The 22,732-nt window shown below is 41.7% G+C and overlaps 1 protein-coding gene across 2 annotated transcripts in view; it reads left to right on the top strand.

Annotated features, from left to right (window-relative positions):
• anapc1 (anaphase promoting complex subunit 1) overlaps window positions 1-22,732 on the top strand; it is an 88,663-nt gene that overhangs the window by 34,454 nt on the left and 31,477 nt on the right. For both annotated transcript variants that reach the window (XM_034237842.1, XM_034237841.1), the window contains 10 exons: window positions 12,529-12,620; window positions 13,722-13,870; window positions 16,688-16,766; window positions 18,671-18,707; window positions 19,137-19,210; window positions 19,628-19,806; window positions 20,903-20,989; window positions 21,131-21,270; window positions 22,053-22,171; window positions 22,372-22,502. In XM_034237842.1, the coding sequence (XP_034093733.1) occupies window positions 12,529-12,620; window positions 13,722-13,870; window positions 16,688-16,766; window positions 18,671-18,707; window positions 19,137-19,210; window positions 19,628-19,806; window positions 20,903-20,989; window positions 21,131-21,270; window positions 22,053-22,171; window positions 22,372-22,502 (1,087 nt within the window). The remainder of the gene's footprint in view (window positions 1-12,528; window positions 12,621-13,721; window positions 13,871-16,687; window positions 16,767-18,670; window positions 18,708-19,136; window positions 19,211-19,627; window positions 19,807-20,902; window positions 20,990-21,130; window positions 21,271-22,052; window positions 22,172-22,371; window positions 22,503-22,732) is intronic.

The raw sequence follows: 22,732 nt of genomic DNA, 5'->3' as shown, positions 1-22,732 counted from the left end.
TCTTTGACCCGCCAGGACACAACTTACATTTAACAGAAACTTTCTTTTCTTTGTGCTCGACAAAAGTGAAATAGTGAGAATATTTCCAGGTGGAGAAACTAGACTTGAGCTCCGCCGCCATGATAGTCTTGTTAGTAAACAACACAAACACGCCCACAGCCCGTCTCTGCATGTGACACAGGAAGTATCTAAGTACATTTACTCAAGTACTGTACTTAAGTACAGTTCTCATCTCTGTTCGCCTAGCTGTTGACTATATAAAAAAAACTAACGGAGTAACGCACCATGTAGTAACGGTAACCGAGTTACTGAATTAAAAAAGTTATGCGTTAGAGTACTAGTTACTGCCAAAAATAACGGCGTTACAGTAACGCGTTACTTGTAACGCGTTACTGTAACGCTGGTTAGGTCTAACTCTTGTGTGTTTCATTCCGCTTACCTGTCCGGCGGGCGGAGCTGCAGGATTTCTGCTTCACACACACGTTGCATACCGCTATTTTACTGTCTTTTTCGGACACCTTAAAATAATGCCAGACCGGTGAAGCCATTTTGGCGAGCTTGTTATGCCGCACACAGAGAAAAGTGTCATGTATTTTACGTCATGCGATCAGCTCTTGCAATCGGCATGTTTAGAGAGCACTGATCGATCGGTAGAGAGTGAGTATCGGCCGATCTCGATCGGTGGCCGATCTCGATCGGTGACAGATCGATCGGAGCATCCCTACCCTGTACGATGGGCGCTGTAAGTGATGAAAGTGGGGGATGTTGGCTTATCAGGCGCCCGCAGCTCACAGTCAAAGTGTGAGTGAGGGAGAGAGAGAGCGAGGGAGGGAGAGAGAGGGTGCACCGGTGCTGTTGTTATTAGAATCTGGTGCTAGCTGCGCTAACGGATATAAGAAGTAGATGTTTCTACAACCAGGGTGGAGGAGAGCTCTCCTGTCAGACTGAGAGGCTCAGTGAGGTAAAGGACTCTGAGTGTTTAGATAAGTTAATTTTAGTCTAAGTTATCTCAGTGGGTCTCAAACGTTTTGACCACAAATTACGTAAAGACATATTTCCAAGACACTCCTTTATAATTATTAGGATAAATAAAAACAGGTTTGAAATCATTCCAATGTATACTATAGGACAGTAATCCAAAAATATCGTTTAAAGTTGGAGAGATACAAAAATATGCATAAATAAATAAATGTTAACTAGGTAAAATAAGATATGAATGAACAACAAAAATAAAATAAGCTACATTTATTTGTTATTGGCTATGGTAGGTTATTGGTTATGTTCATATACTTATTTGATTATTAAAATGTAAACCGATCTTTTTCATATGGGTGTTTTAGAGTTGTACCCCGTAGATCAGGTCACTAGTAATTGTGTGCTCAAAGTGCACCAGATAGAAGCATTTTACTTTAAAATGTTCAAAAAAAATCTTCCCTGGGGGGCCTACCCCGGACCCCCCTAGAGGAGGTGATGTCCACCCCCCAATTCAAACATGTTCATACAATAATGAATACATTTGAAGACATTTTGAGGTCTATTACCTATGTCAATAAGTTTCTGTTTTTGTAGTGTATTTGTGTTTTGTAGAGATTTTTCATTTATTCTTTATAAAATCTTGCCTAGGGCAGCAAATTGGCTAGAACCGGCCCTGGTACTAGGCCTCAAGAGCCTTTCTTGTGCTGGCAGACACATAGAAACAAATTGGCGGGGCGCACTTCGCACGTGCACACACTAAAAAATTCCACGTGCTCCGCGCTCACATTATGCTGGGCCCACGTGCCTTAGCACCGCTGCTATGACTCCATCCTAGGGGAAACACTGGTGTGTGTGTGTGTGTGTGTGTGAGGAGCTCCACAGATTGGTCCATTTGGATCGTCGTTACGTCACTTGGTTCCCGGAAGAAAAGAAAAAAATCTCCAACGAGGCGTTCTGGGGCAGCATAGACAGGTCTTTTCTGTGTTACAGGGTGTACTTTGAGGGTTTTTGACTCTGCAGACCGTTTACATGCAGAAAATATTACACAGCATACAATATATTTTCATTCAATTAATTTCTGTGCTTTCAATATGAGATTTAAAATATATAAATAAATATTATATTTATATCTATTTTCACACAGTAGCAAAGTTTTCGGTAAGAATTTGCATCATTACTTTTGTTTCTTTCACTGAAAACGGTTACACAATAATTGTATTATCATGAAAATATAGTTTGATAATGGCGTTAAATTAATGGTTACATTCAATTCAATATAAATATATTAACTCCTGTAATCCATGGCAAAAATAATAACAATCAAAGGCTGCAGGCCTAAAGTATATGGGGAATTCGTCATAAATACATCAATAAATTCCTATAAATATCTCAAAAAAATATACATACAGTCAGGGGCGGATCTACTGGGGGGCAAGGGGGGGAAGCTGCCCCCCCCCACTGTAGAGCCTTGCCCCCCCAGCTGCCCCACTAACTTTTGTTTCCCTAAAACTGTACTAAAACAAACCTACACTATTTCCACAAGCTTCTCAAGCAACAAAACAAGCATTACATTAGTTAAAATTGAATCATTTTAAATATCATCTTAGGCCCGTTAAAAACGCAGCTACGGCCCTGCATTAAACTGCGGAGCGGCGTTCACACAGACCGCGGCTCACACCGCTGCAGAGAGGGAGCGAGCTGTCCCAGCACCTATAGATCAGCTTCCCCTGGGAGCATTTCCCTTTCCACTAGTTTTGTTTTTACTAAGGATGAGAGCTTGAAACTAAATATTAATAAAACGCTGCCGTTTGAATCGATAGCGTTTAACAGACGGGCGCTGTTTGGGGCGTTACGTTACAAAATACTACGCAGACAGCGTTAGCTGGGAGATCGATCACTTTGCTAAACTACGCGGTAGCCTACTATTAAATCCACGTAAACTACACATCACAGCCATGAGGCCAGATCAATGAAACCAGGATACATCCTTTACCGTAAAAACTGGATCCAAACACAGCTGCATGTGTGCGCTTGATCAATACTTTCTGATGTTATATTTATGATATGCTACATATTAGCTAGGCTACATGGCCCTAACGTGTAAAGTTATACAAGCATTTGTACCAGTGCTTTTCACAAGTAGACTCTTGCAGGCCAGAGTATAGGAGTGATTCAACAACAACAAAAAGACATATCTGAGAAGTGATCAGGACGAACAGAAAGAGGAAAAGGAAAAGAGAGCTGAAGAGACCAGGAGGGTCAGAGCAGGAGGAAGAGGAGGAGATGAAGAGACCAGGAGGCTCAGAGCAGGAGGAAGAGGAGGAGATGAAGACATTAGTGAAGAAGAAGAAATATATGTGAGGAATAAAGATGAAGTATCAGAAAGAGGGCCAGAGGCAGGGATCAGGAGGCAGATGAAACTCCAGCTGGACCACATGGTATGTTCTTATTCTCCTTACATATTCCATTACAGCAGCACAATCTAGCAGCTCTTAGTATTGACTAATATTGATTGAAATGTGTTGCTGCACAGGTCACCTGTAGCTCTCTGAAGAGATGGGTGATGTCATTTGTGTACTTAATTATAATTAAGTACTTACAGCAGAGGTGCCCAGTACGTCGACCGCGGTCGACCGGTCGACCGGTCGACCGCGAGGGCAATGCTGGTAGATCGCGAGTCATTCATAAAAAAAAAATCCAGTTCCATTAAAATAGACAAAACAGGTTTTGATCCCTCCTCCCTTGGCCTCCCTGCCACTTAATTCAGGAGTGTACTTGATTGACAGAAAAAGCGACCTATCGCTTTCCAGTCTGTTAACCCAGAATGCAAAGCGATACAAAATCAGTCAAGTGCCGGGAAAACTCAAATTAAGTTAAAGAGACAAACAAGAGACAAACAACAAAATGAGTGCGGGACCGAGCAAGAAGCTAAAGACAAACCACTTCCACACAGAATGGGAGGAAGAATATTTTGTTGTGATGTCACATTCAAAGGTTATTTGCCTTATTTGTAAAGCAAGCGTCGCTCTGCCAAAGAAAGGTAACGTGGAGAGGCACAGCCCCACCTAGTGTCAGAAGAAAGTATTACAAATAATGATTACAAAAAAATACTAAAAAATAAATAAAAAAACATATAAAATATATTTTAAGGTCATGTTTAATAATCTGATTCGTCTGTACATTTCTGTTTTAGTCTGTGTTCTTCTAATTAGTGTCTAGAGTGCCGTTTTGAGCTGTTTAGAGCCATGTGGGACAAAACCCGATCCTGCCCCTCCCTCTCACAGTCTAAGTGAACGGTGATTGTAAAAACTACACTGCGCATGCTCAGAGTATTTTTCTATTTAATGTGTGTGGCAAAAAAATAATGACCGTAGGGGCATAGTGCTCCCATCCCCACCATACGTCATCTCACATAATTCAGAATTGATTGGCTGTAAGTACTCACGTGTGCAGTGCTGCGAAACGTCACGTGTAGTTTGAAGAGGAGACGAGAGAGCAGCATATAGCTAACATCACCAGCGATTAAAAGAAGTAAAAAAACTGAAAGAAAATGAATGAAGTTGACCATTTACTGGAGCACACATTTGAGACACTTAGTCTCGGAGAGAAACTGGAGGTAAAGCGCCTCGGTGCCCACCATCCATCGGATTTCCAAATGGTCCAGACTGCGGGCAAAGTTAAACGTGGGTTTAACGCTGAGTGGTTTGCTAAAAAGAAATGGCTAACGGCGAGCATCCAGAAGAATTCCCTCTTTTGCTTTCCTTGCCTGCTTTTTGGTGAAGATCAAGGTACTTGGTCGAGGAAAGGTTACAAGGACTTAAAGCATCTTTCTGAGAGGACAATGAAGCATGAGAGCAGCAACAGTCATTTGGAAAATGCCGTAAAATTGGGATTACTTGGAAGGGTGAATGTTGCAGCTCAGATTGACAGCGCCTACAGACGCGGCATTGATTCTCATAATAGGAAGGTGGAAGAAAACAGGTACGTGCTTGGTCGGATCATCACCTGTATTAAACTGTGTGGGAAATGTGAGACAGCACTGCGGGGCCACAACGAGTCGGCGGACTCTCTGAATCCAGGGATATTCAGGTCAATTTTCGAGACAATGTGTGAGGGCGATTCCAGGCTTCAACGGCACTACGAAGCTCAGCTTGTTTTCAAAGGGACATCAAGCACCATACAGAATGAACTCTTGGACTGCATGTATGATGTGTACAGGGAGGAAATAGCCAAGCAAGTGGACAACACATCATTTGTTGCCGTTCAGGCCGACGAGACAACCGATGTCTCCTGTAAATCGCAAATGGTGATTGTGCTGCGATACATTATGTCTGACCTCACAGTTACAGAGCGTTTTTTGGAGTTTGTGGAAGTAAAGGACAAAACTGGTGTAGGTCTCTCTAACAGCATCAAGGCTGTTCTGGAACCCCTGAAGCTGAAAGAAAAGCTAATCGCTCAGACCTATGACGGGGCGGCCGTCATGAGCGGTAACGTGCGCGGGGTACAGACGGTGATGAAGGAGACGTACCCAAACGCTCAGTTTGTTCACTGCTACGCCCACCAACTGAACCTGACCCTGCAGCAACTGTGTTCAGCAAGGATGAGCATCCTGAAGGTGTTTTTTGCAGATCTAACTGCTTTTTCCACTTTTTTCTCCGGTGCTCCAAAACGTGTTGCAGCTCTTGCAGAGGCAACACAGAGACGCATCCCACGGCCACCGGCTGTGAGATGGAACTTTAAAAGCAGAACTGTGAACGCGGTTTGGGAGACCCGAGATGCACTACTTCAGTGTATGAAGCATATACGCGCACAACCAGGATGGGATGCGGTCACCATAAGTGAGGCATACGGCCTGTCAAAGAAACTGCGGGACCGAGCATTTATGCAGCTCCTGGAGTTTTTTTCGTTGCTTATGCCAGAAGTGGATGTTCTATACAACACTCTGCAAAAACGAAGCATCGATGCACCTGGGATCAACAGCGTTATATTCTTGTTTAATTAGACTTCTCGGTTTCATTTATTCGACTCTGTATAATTGTTACTGTAGCTTAAACGGCTAAATCGCTTTTGAGAGATTTTAAATCTCAGATCTGCTCAGGCGAAACCTGCTTTACAGGTCTCAGCACTCAAGCCTGCATTATTAACATAGGCAGGGCCAGTCTATTGATTGCGTGAAGTAGAACCGCGTGACTCAGTCATCCTTTAGCTCAAAAAGCATTTAAATACCGCATTTAGAAACTGATGAACTCAGTGTGCATCTGGACCCGGTGACGACATTACCTATTGACGCAGCAACCACTGTAAGTTATATTCTTGTTTAATTAGACTTCTCGGTTTCATTTATTCGACTCTGTATAATTGTTACTGTAGCTTAAACGGCTAAATCGCTATTGAGAGATTTTAAATCTCAGATCTGCTCAGGCGAAACCTGCTTTACAGGTCTCAGCACTCAAGCCTGCATTATTAACATAGGCAGGGCCAGTCTATTGTCGCCCATCAGCTGTAGATAGTTAACTAATTAACTTCAGCTGTGAGAACTGAGCAATCAGGCGTCCATTTCGGGTAGCTCTTTCCTGGAGCGTCAGCTTCAGCGGCAGACAGGCTAAGACTGACAAAGACATTAGAGTCCTACAGGAGGAAGACTGACAAAGACATTAGAGTCCTACAGGAGTCACGAGGGAGGCAAAGAGGAGGCAAATCCTACTTTGATTGAGCTAAGTATCGTTGGTGTTTTTACTTTTTAATTTTGTTGTTTAGCCCCTCATGCTATAATCATGTGTATTTTCTCCATTCCTGTTCATGTGTCTTCTCGCAATTATCTCTGGCCCCGTGTATCTCGTAATCGATATAACCGGCCTGCTCTCGTCTATCCCACATGCTCCACTGAGATCCAACATCTAGTTTCAGGTGGCCTGTGGAACTGCCAGTCAGCTGTTCCTAAGGCTGACTTCATCTCTGGCTACGCCTCCCTGCAGTCTCTGGATTTCCTTGCTCTCACTGAGACCTGGATTACTCCATCCAACACATCCACCCCAGCAGCTCTCTCCACTGCATATTCCTTCTCCCATACACCCAGACCCACTGGCAGAGGAGGTGGCACTGGTCTCCTGCTCTCTCCCAAATGGAGCTCTTCCCTCTTCAAGCTACCTAACTTCACTCCTTCCACCTTTGAGTTCCATGCCGTCACAGTAACCCATCCTATACAGTTAACCATTGTTGTTCTCTACCGTCCACCAGGCGCCTTGGGGGACTTCTTGGAGGAATTAGATCATCTCCTCTCACACATCCCTGAAACTGGCCCTCCCGCTGTACTTCTCGGAGACTTCAACCTCCAGATGGGGAAGATAGACGAACTAACATCTCTGTTAACCGCCTTTGCTTTCTCACTCTCTCCGTCCCCACCGACTCATAAAGCTGGCAATGTCCTTGATCTCATATTCTCAAGGAACTGCGCTACTTCTAACCTCTCTGTAAACCCGCTCCACACATCCGATCACTTCTTCATTTCATTCTCTCTATCCCTTTCCAAACATAACAAACTAATCTCTTCCCATCCTACACTTGTCCGCCGTAACCTTCGCTCCCTCTCTCCCTCTACCTTTGCCTCGTCGGTGCTCTCAGCCCTCCCTTCCTCTGATTCGTTCCAACTACTGCCTCCAAACTCTGCTGCAGAAACTCTCCTCTCTACTCTCTCATCCACTCTGGACTCGCTCTGTCCTCTGACATCTCGGCAGGCTCGTCAGTCCCCTCCGGCTCCCTGGCTAAATGATGCACTGCGTGCTAATAGAACCGTCCTTAGGGCAGCAGAGCGGAAATGGTGGAAATCCAAACACCGTGACGACCTCCTAACCTATCAAGCTCTCCTCTCCTCTTTCTCTGCTTCAATCTCTCAGGCAAAAAGCACTTTCTTTCAAGATAAGATCCAATCTTCCTATTCCAATCCTAAAAAACTATTTTCCATCTTCTCCACCCTCTTGGACCCTCCAAAAGCTCCTCCCCCCTCCTCACTTCTGTCAAGCGACTTTGTTACCCACTTTGAAAAAAAGGTTAATGATATTCGCTCTTCTTTTTCTGACTCACCTTTACTCACCGCTGGGTCACCAGACCTTCCTTCCACCAACACACTAACCTCCTTTTCCCCTCTCTCTCCAAGTGAGGTTCTTACCCTCATTACTTCTGCCCGCCCTACCACCTGTCCTCTGGACCCTATCCCTTCAAACCTCCTTCAGACTATCACTCCTGATATTCTACCGTTTCTCACCCATTTCATCAACACTTCTCTAACTTCTGGTCACTTTCCAAACAGTCTCAAGGAGGCAAGAGTAAACCCTCTCCTAAAGAAACCCACTCTCAACCCGTCTTATGTTATAAACTACAGGCCTGTCTCTCTCCTCCCATTCCTGTCTAAATCACTTGAACGCGCTGTCTTTAAACAACTCTCCTGTTATCTCAATCAGAACAACCTTCTGGATCCGCACCAGTCTGGTTTCAAGGCAGGTCACTCCACAGAAACTGCTCTCATTGCTGTCACGGAGGAACTGCACACTGCCAAAACTGCATCCCTCTCCTCTGTCATCATCCTGTTGGACCTGTCTGCTGCATTCGACACGGTGAATCATCAGATCCTCCTTCGCACTCTCCAAAAACTTGGAGTTTCAGGCTCTGCACTTTCCCTCCTCACCTCATACCTGAAAGACCGTACCTACAGGGTGACTTGGAGAGGGTCTGAGTCCGACCCTTGTCAATTAACTACGGGGGTCCCTCAGGGCTCTGTTCTTGGTCCCCTCCTCTTCTCCTTGTACACAAACTCGCTCGGATCAGTCATTAGCCCGCATGGTTTTTCTTACCATTGCTACGCTGACGACACCCAATTAATTCTGTCCTTTCCCCGCTCAGAGACCCAGGTCGTCGCACGCATCTCTGCTTGTCTAGCTGACATCTCTCAGTGGATGTCTGCTCACCACCTCAAGCTCAACCTTGACAAGACTGAGCTGCTCTTCCTCCCGGGAAAAGATTGTCCAACTCTTGACCTGACAATCAACATCGGCACCTCAGTTGTTTCCCCGACTCAGACTGCAAGGAATCTGGGTGTGACCCTAGATAACAACCTGTCCTTCACTGCAAACATCGCTGCTACAACCCGTTGCTGCAGATACACGCTTTACAACATCAGGAAGATACGTCCCCAGCTGACTCAGAAAGCGACTCAGGTTCTGGTCCAGGCTCTCGTCATCTCACGCCTAGACTACTGCAACTCCCTCCTGGCTGGTCTACCTGCATGTGCCATCCGACCTCTGCAGCTCATCCAGAATGCAGCGGCTCGTCTGGTTTTCAATCTTCCTAAATTCTCCCACACCACTCCGCTCCTCCGCTCCCTTCACTGGCTTCCGGTAACTGCTAGAATCCACTTCAAGACACTGGTACTTGCTTATACAAAATGTACACCACCCCAAATTGATCATGTTGTTGATAGTGCTACAGATGCGCTGCGAATAAAATTAGACTCTGTTGCTCCTTTGAAAATGAAGAAAATAAAACAACATAGACTAGCTCCATGGCATAATGCCGAAACCCGCAAAATAAAGCAAAAGTCGAGACAACTTGAATGGATATGGCGTTCTACTAAACTTGAAGAATCTCGTTTAATTTGGCATATTACTCTCAATGAATATAAGAAAGCATTGCGTAAAGCGAGAGCAGCTTACTACTCTTCATTAATAGATGAGAATAAGAATAATGCAAGATTTCTTTTCAGCACTGTAGCCAGGCTGACAGAAAGCCACAGCTCGATTGAGCCTTCTATTCCCATAGCACTCAGTAGTAATGATTTTATGTGCTTTTTTAACGATAAAATTGTTACTCTTAGAAACAAAATTAATGACCTCTTGCCTTTGACCAGTATAGTGTTATCAACAGCTCCCGGAAACGTAAGTTCTAATATTACACTAGATAGTAAACTAGAATGCTTTTCAGCCATAAACCTTGAACAATTAAATTCAATGATTCTCTCTTCTAAACCATCAACGTGCATGTTAGACCCAATTCCAACTAAGCTGTTGAAGGAAGTTTTTCCATTAATTAGCACTTATTTATTAAATATTATGAATATGTCTTTATTATCAGGCTATGTTCCACAATCATTCAAAGTAGCAGTGATAAAACCGCTTCTTAAAAATTCTTGAGAAAGCGGTCGCAAAACAGTTGTGTGATTACTTAAAAAACAATGATTTATTTGAAGCTTTTCAGTCTGGCTTTAGAACACATCATAGCACAGAGACAGCTCTGGTTAAAGTCACAAATGACATTCTAATAGCCTCTGACAAGGGACGTGTCTCTATTCTTGTTTTGCTCGATCTCAGTGCTGCATTTGATACTATCGACCATGATATCTTATTGCAAAGACTAGAGCACTTAGTTGGCATACAGGGAACTGCTTTAGACTGGTTTAGGTCCTATCTATCTGAACGCTCTCAGTTTGTACGTGTCAATGATGAATCTTCCACGCAAACCAAAGTTAGCCATGGAGTGCCACAGGGCTCAGTGCTCGGACCTATTTTGTTCACATTATATATGCTTCCGTTAGGCAATATTATAAGGAATCATTCTGTAAACTTTCATTGTTATGCGGATGATACTCAACTATATTTATCAATCAAGCCTGATGAAATTAATCATCTAAATAAAATTCAAGACTGCCTTAAGGACTTAAAAACGTGGATGACCTTAAACTTTTTGATGTTAAACACGACCAAAACTGAAGTTATTGTACTTGGCCCGAAGAATCTACGAAACAAATTATCTAAGGATATATTAACTATGGATGGCATTAATTTGGCCTCCAGTGAGACTGTAAGGAATCTTGGTGTTATATTTGATCAGGATTTATCCTTTAACGCCCACATAAAATCAATTTCAAGGACCGCCTACTTCCATCTACGTAACATTGCAAAAATCAGGCATATCTTGCCTCAAAACGATGCAGAGAAACTAGTCCATGCATTTGTTACTTCAAGGCTGGATTATTGTAACTCTTTATTATCAGGGTGTACCAAGAAGTCAGTCAAGTCGCTTCAGCTGATTCAAAATGCTGCGGCTCGTGTACTAACCAGAGTTAGGAAAAGGGACCACATTACTCCTGTTCTGGCTGCTTTACACTGGCTCCCTATAGAACACAGGATAGAATTTAAAATTCTTCTTCTCGCCTACAAAGCCCTTAATGGGCAGGCGCCATCTTACCTTAAAGAACTCATTATACCCTACTGTCCTACTAGGGCATTGCGTTCCAAGAATGCAGGGTTGTTGGTTGTTCCTAGAGTCTCTAAAAGTACAATGGGAGCCAGAGCCTTTTCTTATCAAGCTCCACATTTGTGGAATCAGCTTCCAGTTTGTGTTCGGGCGGCAGACACCCTATCCGTTTTTAAGAGTGCGCTTAAGACCTTCCTTTTTGATAAAGCTTATAGTTAGGGCTGATTAGATCCAGCCCCTAGTTTTGCTGATATAGGCTTAGTTTGTCGGGGGACATCTTACTTCTTCCTTCTCTCTGTCTATACCTGTGTACTCTCATGTTCCGATTAACCCAGCTTCCCCAAATGTCTTTCTTTTTGGTGTCTATATACGCCGGGATCCGGAGTCATGGATAATCCTGCGCTCCTCTGTCCTGGATCGCGAGCCCTGGATCTTGAGTCGTGGCTGTGGTCCTGGATCATAGGTCCTGGATGGATATCCTCGTGGATTCATCTTCCTATTATACACACATGCATTTCCAAACATTTGGACTACCTATGTTGCAAATGTATTATCTTTTCAATTTACACACGGCATCTATTGCACGTCTGTCCGTCCTGGGAGAGGGATCCCTCCTCTGTTGCTCTCCCTGAGGTTTCTCCCATTTTTCCCTTTAAACTGTGGGTTTTCTTCGGAAGTTTTTCCTTGTACGATGTGAGGGTCTAAGGACAGAGGGTGTCGTATTGTCATACTGATATTTTGTACAAACTGTAAAGTCCACTGAGACAAATGTAACATTTGTGATATTGGGCTATATAAATAAACATTGATTGATTGATTGATTGATAACTATAGAAAAACCTAAAATATGAAGCATTTTCATTGTGGGTTATACAAGAATATAATTGATTATATTTGATTATAACTAACTTTCGTTTTTAAGTATTAAACATACTATGAAAACTCACAACAATACATACATACATACACACACGCACACACATAACTGAAATTGTGTGGGAGTCAGGATTAAAAACTATTGATTATCTGATGTTAAGCAGAATGGTAATGACTCATAGCTGTTAATTACTTATACCATGTGTTTTAATTACTGCTCAAAAACAAGTGAAATGCCACAGAGTCTCTTTGATAATGTGCTGCCATTTTTAGATTTGATTCAATGCCCTGCAGCTGTTGTTTGTCCAGCTGTACAGAGACCTGGGGATAAAAGTTTAGAAACAATCTGAGGTGTTAAGTGTTTGTATATATAAGGTCATTGCTGTAGAGGAATATTAATATTTATACTGCTTACTTTCTTTTTGTTTGCAGAGACCTCCAGTTGGATGAGTATGTGGATCTGTACTGGAGAGACTACCCCTCCTTAATAAGTGGCTTCACTGAGAGCTGCGTCATAGACCAGGGTAAGAAGTAGCAAATAATACTTTTGCTATTCTAATTTAATGATATATAATCAGGAAAAAGGCAAAGCATGTTGTACTGAAACAGAGAGGACAGAATGGTCTGCTTCTGTATGACAACACTACAGTCTTTATTGTCCCTATGTTTATCTGTGGTTGTAGCATTAACCTTAAAAAGTGAATGACATATTTTGCTGATATGGAGACAATGAATGATCACAATATTGTGGGGTGAACTATTGTTGCTTTCACAAAATAATGACACAATGAGATTTTTTATTAATAATTGTCAGTCATTGGATAAAAGCAAATAACGAAACACACACACACACACACACACACACACACACACACACACACACACACACACACAGAGATGCACCAGAAAAATGACATCACTTAACTCTAATGCGGCCTTTAAAACCAAGAAAAGACACTTACGCGATATTATGATACACAAAATGTAAGAAGATATATATATAGTCTCATATCCCTTGATATATAGCCCAGCGTTAAATGTCATGTAAAAGTGGTTTGTCTGTGAGGGATGAAATGACATAAACAAGGACATAATTCTAAAGTAAATGCACACGTGACTGACCTCCTCATAAAGATATTGTTGTTTTAAAATATTATTTTTGACTAAGGTTTAAAATGTATTTGAGTCAACACCTTTGATTGTCTCTGCATGTCATAATCCTTACAAAAGTTGTATTTCTTACAGGGTCTATTGTCTTTCTGTACTAAAAACAAAGATTTTCACACAAATGAGTAACTTTTTGCCTCAATAATAATAATAATATTAAACTGTATTTGTATAGCACCTTTCATGCACAAAGCAGCCCAAAGTGCTTTACAGAAAACATAACAACAATATTAAAATAATATAAAAATGAATACAGAACAAGATAAAACATCTACAGTGATAATATGTTAAAATAAAAACAAATGTGAAATTAAAGCAAAACAGAAAAACAATACAGTAAAACATGGACAATGATACTAGCGAGAATTGAAAGTTAACCCAAATTAAAAGATTTTTAATTTGCTTCTAAACATTTGAAGGGAGTTTGCTGTTCAAAGATCTATGCTCTCCCTCCTCAGCTCTGATTGGTCAGATGCAGCGTCCGTCCTTCCTGACAGAGGAGCCTCCCTGCGTGCTCAGCTGGCTCAGCAGCTGTCTGAGAGGAGAGGAAGTCCCGCCTTTCCCCTGCCTGCCCGACATCTGCCACAGGACCCGGCTGCTGGTTCTGGTAAATAGATAGATAGAATTGGAGGATGAAACCCTCTTTAATGGTGGTAATCATGCACACAGCACCACAGTGACATTTGTTCTCTGCTTTTAACCCATCCTAGTAATTGGAGCAGTTGGTACGACTTTATTTGTTTTAACTTGGAGAAATCCTAACCTTTACATGTGTGATGTGCATCATGTGGCCTCAACCAAATTGATATTATTTATCAGAGGACAAGCAAAGTGGAGAAAACAGAGTGGAGAAAATCACAAGAACAACTTTTGAGTCCCTAATACTTGCTTGTGTCTAGAATGTGGTCTTTTGCTTTTGAAGTAATTTCTAGAATCAATTGGAATAACAAAGGTCCGGCCTCCGAATAGGGATAGAATAATTTAAGATTTTCATTGTCTGCCAACTTTTTTGTTCATACACGCCACAGGGAGTAAGGAATTCCAGCTGTATTTCAGTAAAATGTTCACTTTTGTAGAACCTGACGGCATGATTTTCATTGTTCATGTTCAAAGGTCTGTGATGATGTCTAACAGTTGTTTTTTACTTGACTTTAATGATGTTCTGTCTTTCTTTTGTGAACTTGATTTCCACCTGCTTGCTGACGAGTGTCTGTGAGAGCGAGGGGAACGAGTTTAGCTCTGATTGGGACGCAGTCAGATAATTTATATGTGTAGCATGTCTGTTATTCTTTTTCTGAACATGAAGAGCAATTATGTCTGGAGATGTGTTGCTGATGGATTCAACCTTTTATTATCAAGGAAGGAAGGGCACATGAAAACAAGTCATATTTCCATCTGACTTTGTTTGAAACAGATTAGAGAAACCTATAGATATAGATAGATATACATGGTCATACAAATATATAGACAGTACAGATCACAATGTGAAAAGATCCTTTAAAAACATATGCGTCCTTATCCTTACAAAGTTATTGAAAGCCATGAAATTAAATATTTCCTGCATTGAATTGAAAATGTGTTTTCAGTCAAGTAGACTTGCATTTTCACGGGTCTGCAGTTGTTGTCTAGCCTGATAATCAGTTTTAATCGCCATTTTGTTTCACCTTATTCATTATTTACAACAAATCAGAGATGTGGGAGGTGGGTCAGAGATCTGGCACCACGCTTATTCTAACAAACATGGCTTTCAGAATCAGAATACCTCTATTAGTCCCACAGAGGGGACATTTGCGTAGTTACAGCAGGAAAAAGAGCCACAGACAGCTTAATGTTACATATGTTAAATATGTGACATCCATTTAAAAAAAAGTACTAAGTTCTAATATAATAAAAAAAATTAAAAGTTACATATAATTAAAAAAAATACACATCCTGTAACAGTTCTTAGGATTTAGCAGCCAGGTATATATTACACAGTTATTAACGGCATTTATATATATTGCACATCTAGCACATATTGCACATAGGCTTATGGCGCATTTCCACTGCAGCGGGTAGCCCCGTTTAAGCGTCCTTAATCGTCCTCAAGCGGCCAGGCCAGTTTTTGGTGGCCTTTCCATACAGCGTAGTACCAGCTAGCGGGTACTTTTTCCCTCTTTTTCCGGCCCCATAAAATCGTGGTTCTATCAGGCCAGGGCCAGGGCTGAACTAGTGACGTCAACACTCTCGACTGCTGATTGGTCAGAGAGAATCGTCACAAGATCTAGAAGCAAGCTTGCAGCATTTTTATACACAGCATTTTTGTAAACGGAGGAGCTACAAAAATGGCAACGTCAAAGAAAAGCACACCGTGGTCGACCGAGGAGGAGGTGACGACGTTCCTACATCTCATTGGGGATGATAAAATCCAGCGAGAGCTCGACCGAACAACTCGAAATGTGAAAAAAAAAAAAGCCGATCGCCCCGCCTACACTGCGTTGCTACCTGTTGCTACCCCAGGTCCTAAACTGTAATGGAAATGCGCCACGGCCAGCGAGGCAGCCCGAGGCCTGAGCGAGGACGCTCCGGACGCTTAAACGGGGCTACCCCGCTGCAGTGGAAATGTGCCATTAGAGACTGCACTGACCTCACCACCTTCAAAAAACTTACAAAAACTCACCTCTTCAATCTGGCTTTTAATGTGTGATTGTTTTTGTATTATTTGACTTTAACTATATATATTTATTTGTTGTTCTTTTCTTTTCACTATATCTGTAAAGCGTCTTTGAGCACCTGTAAAATGTATTATAGGTGGTTGGTATTTAACAGCAGCAATTTACAAAATACACACCTTGTAACAGTTCTAAGGATTTAGCAGCCAGGTATTTATTACACAGTTATTAACGGCATTTATATATTGCACACATTGCACATAGTTTGTTGGTATTTAGCAGCAAGGGGTGATGTAGTCTGTGTTGTGGGGGGGGGGGGTCAACTAGGGGCTATGCTGGTTGTATAGTCTGACCGCTGCAGGAAGGAAAGACCTGCGGTATCCGTGAGACAGCGGGGGTGCAGAAATAAGTCCAGAAATGACCCTAATGAAACTCTGATATAGAAATGGCGGAGAAGATAAACATCTTACTTTTTCATATAGTATCTATACAGTAACCTCACATATAGTGAAGCTCACACTTTAGGGTTTACTGAGACTGACAGAAGTGCTGATTTGGACACAGTTCTCATTTTTGTTTAGGAGAGAAACTCACTCTGGAGCGAACTTTTGCCTTTGCAGACTATTAAGATGAACAACAACCTAAATAACACACTACAGGAAAGGGAAAACCACAAAAAGCATAATAAGACCCCTTTTAAATGAATGTCTTGCGAGGTGTTTAAACAGTATTATTTATCTTTGTCTCTCTTGTTTCTCTTTCTCCTTTTTCAGAGTTATGCTCTCTACATCATTGGAGATGAACATGCTACTTCAACGGATAAATCAAAATACCTGGCCAAGCTTTCTGCAGGTATGTGTGTGTCTTTGTGACTCCTAAAGATTATTTACTTGTCTTTAATGACATCCTGGGACTGTTTGTTTCTTAGTGATTGTGTTTGTGCATGAGAACATTTATTGACTCCCGGCCAGTGTGCGAAATACCCGTCAATAATCGGGGGGGTCCCCATCTCCCGTTTATTGGGCATTATACCGGTCGAAGATTTCTCAATATGCAGTAGGCCTCCTATACAATATGCCATGGATGCAAGCCAAGACAATCAGTAGTCTAGCAGCGTTTCTCAACCGGGGCGCCGTCTGGCGTTTTCAGGGGTGCCGTCAAATAATTCTATATTCTGAATATTTCTGTTCATATGAATGAATGAATACGCGACCGTTAAAGAGCCGTCTGTTTTCGATTCTATGCGAGGAAATGCTTTTGCCAGCCAAAATAGAAGATATTTGTGAATACATGTTTTGAATTGTGAATACTGGACATAGTAAGCTTAAAAACATGTTAGTGACCATTGCAAGTGACAAATAAATATTATAATTTGAGACCCCCCTCAAATTTAGCTGTTGAGGCTTTCAAGGGGGCTCAGGGTCGATCTCCCCCGGACCCCCCCGTATTTCGCACACTGCTCCTGGCCCTTATTACCTGTCAGTCCCATAGTTCCTTGCTTCAGAGTCCAGTATCACAAAACAAAAGCAGTGACGCATGCACATGTGTGACCTAGTTGTTTTGGCTTGGAAACATAATACAGTGTGGAGGTCACTGCAGGTATTTGATCAGCCCGTCTTCCACTGACACAGAATCAGTCATTTAACTTTTTTTCAGCTCTATGTTGACATTGTTCAGTGACAAATCCAAACAAACAAGGTGTCATTCCCAGAGTTCCCGTTAGAATATTCTTTTGGCCGTCAAAATGTTTGTTAAAGTTTAAATCTTCCGGACAAAATTAGAAAAGTGCTGGGCAAAGGTCTTCTTTGTTATTGATTGAGCTTTAAAACAAATTGATATGATTGGATATTAAACAAACTAATTATAGTAGACTAACTACATTATTCAAACGTGTACAGTAACTTATAATAACACAGGAATAATAAACGGAGCGCTCTCTCCCTCTCCAGTAATGAGTGACCCGACAGTAAAACTAAACATATCTATAACTATTTTAGGTAGTTTGAGAGGTAATTAAAATAGCTACATGTGATATTCTAACCTGAAGTGTGTGTTTTGCTCCGCTCACGTCAGCAGCAGCTGATCTCTCTCTCCCGTCAGATTTTACTCGCGTTTTTGTCCATATCAATCAGATCTAGCTAATGATATGACTACCTGCTTATTAAAAGACACCTACACAATAAGCGTCGCTATGCAACCGGGTGAGGCCACAAAGTATAGCGCAGCATTATGCATTTGTTTACATGCCCACCGGAACCCCGAGGCATTACCAACAGATTAATGCACAATCAACCCACACAGGACATCTCTTTCTCCACATTAAGTGTTAGACATTAGAGTTGACTCTTCTTGTCTGTCACATACTCTTCTTGTCTGTCACATACTCTCTTGTCTGTCACATACTCTTCTTGTCTGTCACACAAGTGGCGCAACTGATGCGGTATTGTGCTAAGGGGAAATTATTTTTGACCGGAGAGATTTAGATTTGCGGGAACTCTGGTCATTCCACATAAACGCAGTCCTCAACTCAACAGGAACAAAATGTCGCCTTCATTTCAACCTGTAATTTAAGTGCCTGTTCTTTTAGTGACACATTTTGAAAATGCTTTAATACATTTGAGGGTTTCACAGTTTCCTTCAAGTGTTATGAAAATGTGATGAGCATAATTTGACAACCTCACAAAGAGGAGAGGGAAATGAATGAACTCGTTGACCTTTCCCTCCTGCTCTCTTCCTCTCATCCTCCACTTTCCCAGGCCAGAAGAACTGTGCCAGTGAACCGCAGTACAGGAGGTAATTCAGCTCAAAAAGAAATAGCTTTATGATTTTATTTTTTAAAGCAACTACTATCAGATCATTAGTACAGTAACATGCTTTATTTAAACATCACAGTACATCATGTTCCTAGAGTTGATTTGCTAATGTACTGCATATGATACAGCTGCAAAATATACTGTTATAGTAAAAATAAATGTTGAATGTATTTAATTGCTCTATAATATTGGCATATCATTTATTTTGGACATATTAATGTATTGTTTCCAGCCTTGTTTGCTTTGTGTTCGTCTTTATTGCCTTAGTTGTTGCATTACAAGTTTTTTGGCGCATTACTGCCACCTGTAGATCAGTGGGATAGTGTGAACATCTTGAAAATAAATACTTCTTATTTTATTCACTTTCTACTATTTAGTCTTGACTCATTTTTACATGTATTTATTTTAGACAAAGCAGTGTGAAGGTTCAGTTTTCCAGTGAGAGTCTGGCTGAGCAGCTGGTGGTGTGGCTCACCTCAGAAGGTAAGACAAGCAGATATTTTCAGCTTTTATCTAAACAAAGGGACATGTGCTAAAGCCTTATCCTCTTTTGTTTACATTAATGCAATTTCACACATTCATACCTGTACAGCGACATTTTGTAGGTACAAAACCATTTGAACTGGTATTAAAGTGGTTTGATAATTGGGTCCAAGTGTAACAATTGTGCATGTGTCAGGGCTACCATCAATATAAAAATATAATGGTCTCAATTTATGGTCTGAATGTACCATTAAACAACATTTGTTAACAAATAAAGATTAATATTAACATGACAAGACACTTGTGATGAGGCAGGAGTTGCTTTTTGTAACTGTTATGACACATTTGTTAATTAAAGACAGGGCTTCCTCTTTAACCAGAAATGACTCACCTACCCTGGTCTTTTCTCTGTTTTAGGTTTCACCCTGAAGGACCTGGAGTCGGTCCCCTTCGGTGTGGCTCTGCCAATCAGAGAGGCCATCTACCGCTGCCGGGAGCGACCGTGCTCTGATTGGTCAGAGGAGGTCTGTCTGCTGATTGGGCGACAGGATCTGACTAAACAAGCACACAAGATGACTCTGGCCAAAAGCAAAGCTGTGAGTGTGGAACAAGTTAATAACCAGGGCTTTTTTATCAAGAGTTAGAATAGGATACACACACTGTCTGCTGACCGTGTACTGCTCAGCACTAATGAAGGATTTCAGTCTAAACTTTGTCCCTTCAGGTATTTTATATTACTTAAAGGTGGGGTAGGTATTTTTGGAGAAACCAGCTCGAGTGCGCGAGAATTTGAAAATACACAACCGGAGAAAATCTGCCACTTCCTTACAGAGCCCCTCCTCCAACACACACGAACGCGCACATGACCAATGAGGGCACGAGATAAGTTTGTGCACAGATGGAAGGCTGACAGGCAGGTAGGCCATCCAGTTATTTTAGCCGGGCCGGCTCAGATGATTGGTCGTGCTTTTTACAGCGCCACGGCTTCCACAGAATACTTTTTTTCATGGATTTTTTGTCAAAGCACTTAAGATATTCATTGCTATCGGGATGTTAAGAGCATTCCATGGAATATAACAAACAGTGTATCTCGAGCCGGTTTCTCAAACTTACCTAGCCCACCTTTAATTTGTGATTATAATCAGTGTATGCAAATCCCACCGCCAACCCCTGCAATATGTTTTTAGCTTTCAGCTGTAGTTTTAACATCGCTAAAGGAAGTCTGATTGCCTAAAAACGACATTTGTCAGACAACAGAAGATTCAGAAATAATATCTTCTTTCCTATAAATTAATGAACTGTAAATCTTTAAATCAGTAAGGTTGTTGAGATGAAAAATCAGTCTGTACATATTTTACTAGCTTCCATTGTTGCTTTATTTTTATTAGGATGTTCGTGATATCCCAGTATTGAAGGTCACTGTGATATTTAAAAAACGAAATATTGATATCATGTTAATATTGCACATATGAGAATATTGGGTAAAATATACATTGTGCCTTAATCCATAGGTTAAGACGTTCTGGTCACAGACCATAATTTCTATCTCCCTATACTTGTATTTTGAGTGCTATTCATTTGCGATAATATTGTTAAAGTGAATTATTTAGGCTACCATATATTGTGTAGGGAAAGTCTAATATTATGACAGCCCTTTTGTAAATATATGAATCATATTGTGTGTATTTGCAGTCTGTTGGTTCAGGTCTCTCCTTGGAGCCTCCTGCGACCACAGAAGCAGACGAGGAGGAAGACGGGATGTCGGACATTATTCAAGAGGTAAACACACTCACAGTTAATATTAATCTCTTGCATCGTTGGTCTGTCTTCATTCTAACCATTATCTGAATCAGGTTTATTATTGATCTTAAGGTGGTACAACAAACATGAGAGTCTGATTTGGTATGTTCTCCTCTGCAGGTCACAGGGCTGATCTGGAGTCAGGATCTGAGGGTCCAGGAGGTGAGGAGGCTGCTGCAGAGCTCCAGGCCGGTCCGAGTCAGTGTCGTCCAGCTACCAGAGGTCTCTGATCACGAGTACATAGAGGAGAAAGAGAACAAGTGAGTATTATGTCTGTGTGTGTGTCCTTAAAGGTCACCTATTATGCAAAGTCCACTTGTTCTACAGAAACATGTGTCCCCTCTGTGTAAAGAGATTCTGAAAGTTTCAGGAACAAAGATTTTCTCACTTTTTGTCCTGATCCATTTCTATAAAAACCTGTCTGAAAATGAGCTGATCAGATTTTGGCCACTTTATGATAACGATTGTTTTGGTTGTGTAACCATTAGCCAATCAGCAACCAAGGTAACCCCCCCCACCTTATCACCTGAATCTCCTCCTAGAGCACCATTGTGTTCTTTTTAACCAAATCTCTCACAGGGGCGTGGGGAGGGGCTCCTTATTTTCACCTAAAGTAACAGACAGAGAATCAGCACTTTGGAAACAGGGCTGAAACAGAGGGGATTAGGGGATGCTGCAATGATCTGTTTGGTGTTTGGAGCCAAACACTTCAGAGACATGTTTTGTATATATCTGAGACCTATAATATATTGGTGACAAACAGTATAATAGGGGACCTTTTAAAAGCATGTGTAAAACATATTTTCCTGTCCACTGTTCCCTTTTTCTCTCTTTCTGTTCCTTGATATTTTGGTCACCCTGTTGTCAGTCTGTCTTTCTTAAATATATTCCTCCACTGACTTGACTTTATTCCATGTATAAGTGCTGTCCTCTCCTTCTCCGGAAGCTTTATATAGAGAAAGGGTCAAATATGCCTCCTGTCGATTATATACTGTATATTATCTGACTCTCTTTTTGTCCACGTCTTTGTATCTTCCCCCAGACTCCTGCAGTTGTGTCAGAGGACCATGGCTCTTCCTGTTGGCCGAGGCCTCTTCACCCTCTTCTCTTATCACCCTGTACTAACAGAACCTTTACCTGTCCCAAAACTCAACCTGACAGGTAATGTGATAATCATTTACTATGCACATTAACAGGAAGACTGTGAAAATAAGCATTTCAGGTTATATCAGCTAATTGATAGCTAAATACGAATATGTAAGAGTGTTTTTGCTTGTCATGAAGTACCTAGAAGTTTTAATCATGTTGGATTTTAGTTTATTTTCGAGATTGTACTGTATATTTCTAATTTTCTACCCCAGGCCGAGCCCCTCCTAGGAACACCATGGTGGATCTGAACAGCGGGAACATTGATGTTCCTCCCAACATGACCAGCTGGCCCAGCTTCCACAACGGAGTAGCTGCCGGACTCAAAATAGCCCCGGCTTCGCAGGTCAGTCTGAAACCTCAGCTGCATCAGGCCATGTGACACATGTTCCATACCTGCACCTGTATACTCCCTACAGAAAATATATATTTTTATACATATTTGTATTTTTATATTCGGGATTGTGGGGAAAACGGTAAAGAGAGAGAGAGGAGAGAGGAGAGAGAGAGAGGAGAACAGGAGAGAGAGGAGAGAGAGAGAGAGGAGAACAGGAGAGAGGAGAGAGAGAGCGAGAG

This window comes from Gymnodraco acuticeps, unplaced genomic scaffold (genome assembly GCF_902827175.1).
Source record: "Gymnodraco acuticeps unplaced genomic scaffold, fGymAcu1.1, whole genome shotgun sequence".
Taxonomy (NCBI): domain Eukaryota; kingdom Metazoa; phylum Chordata; class Actinopteri; order Perciformes; family Bathydraconidae; genus Gymnodraco; species Gymnodraco acuticeps.
This window is presented reverse-complemented; position numbering and strand designations above follow the sequence as displayed.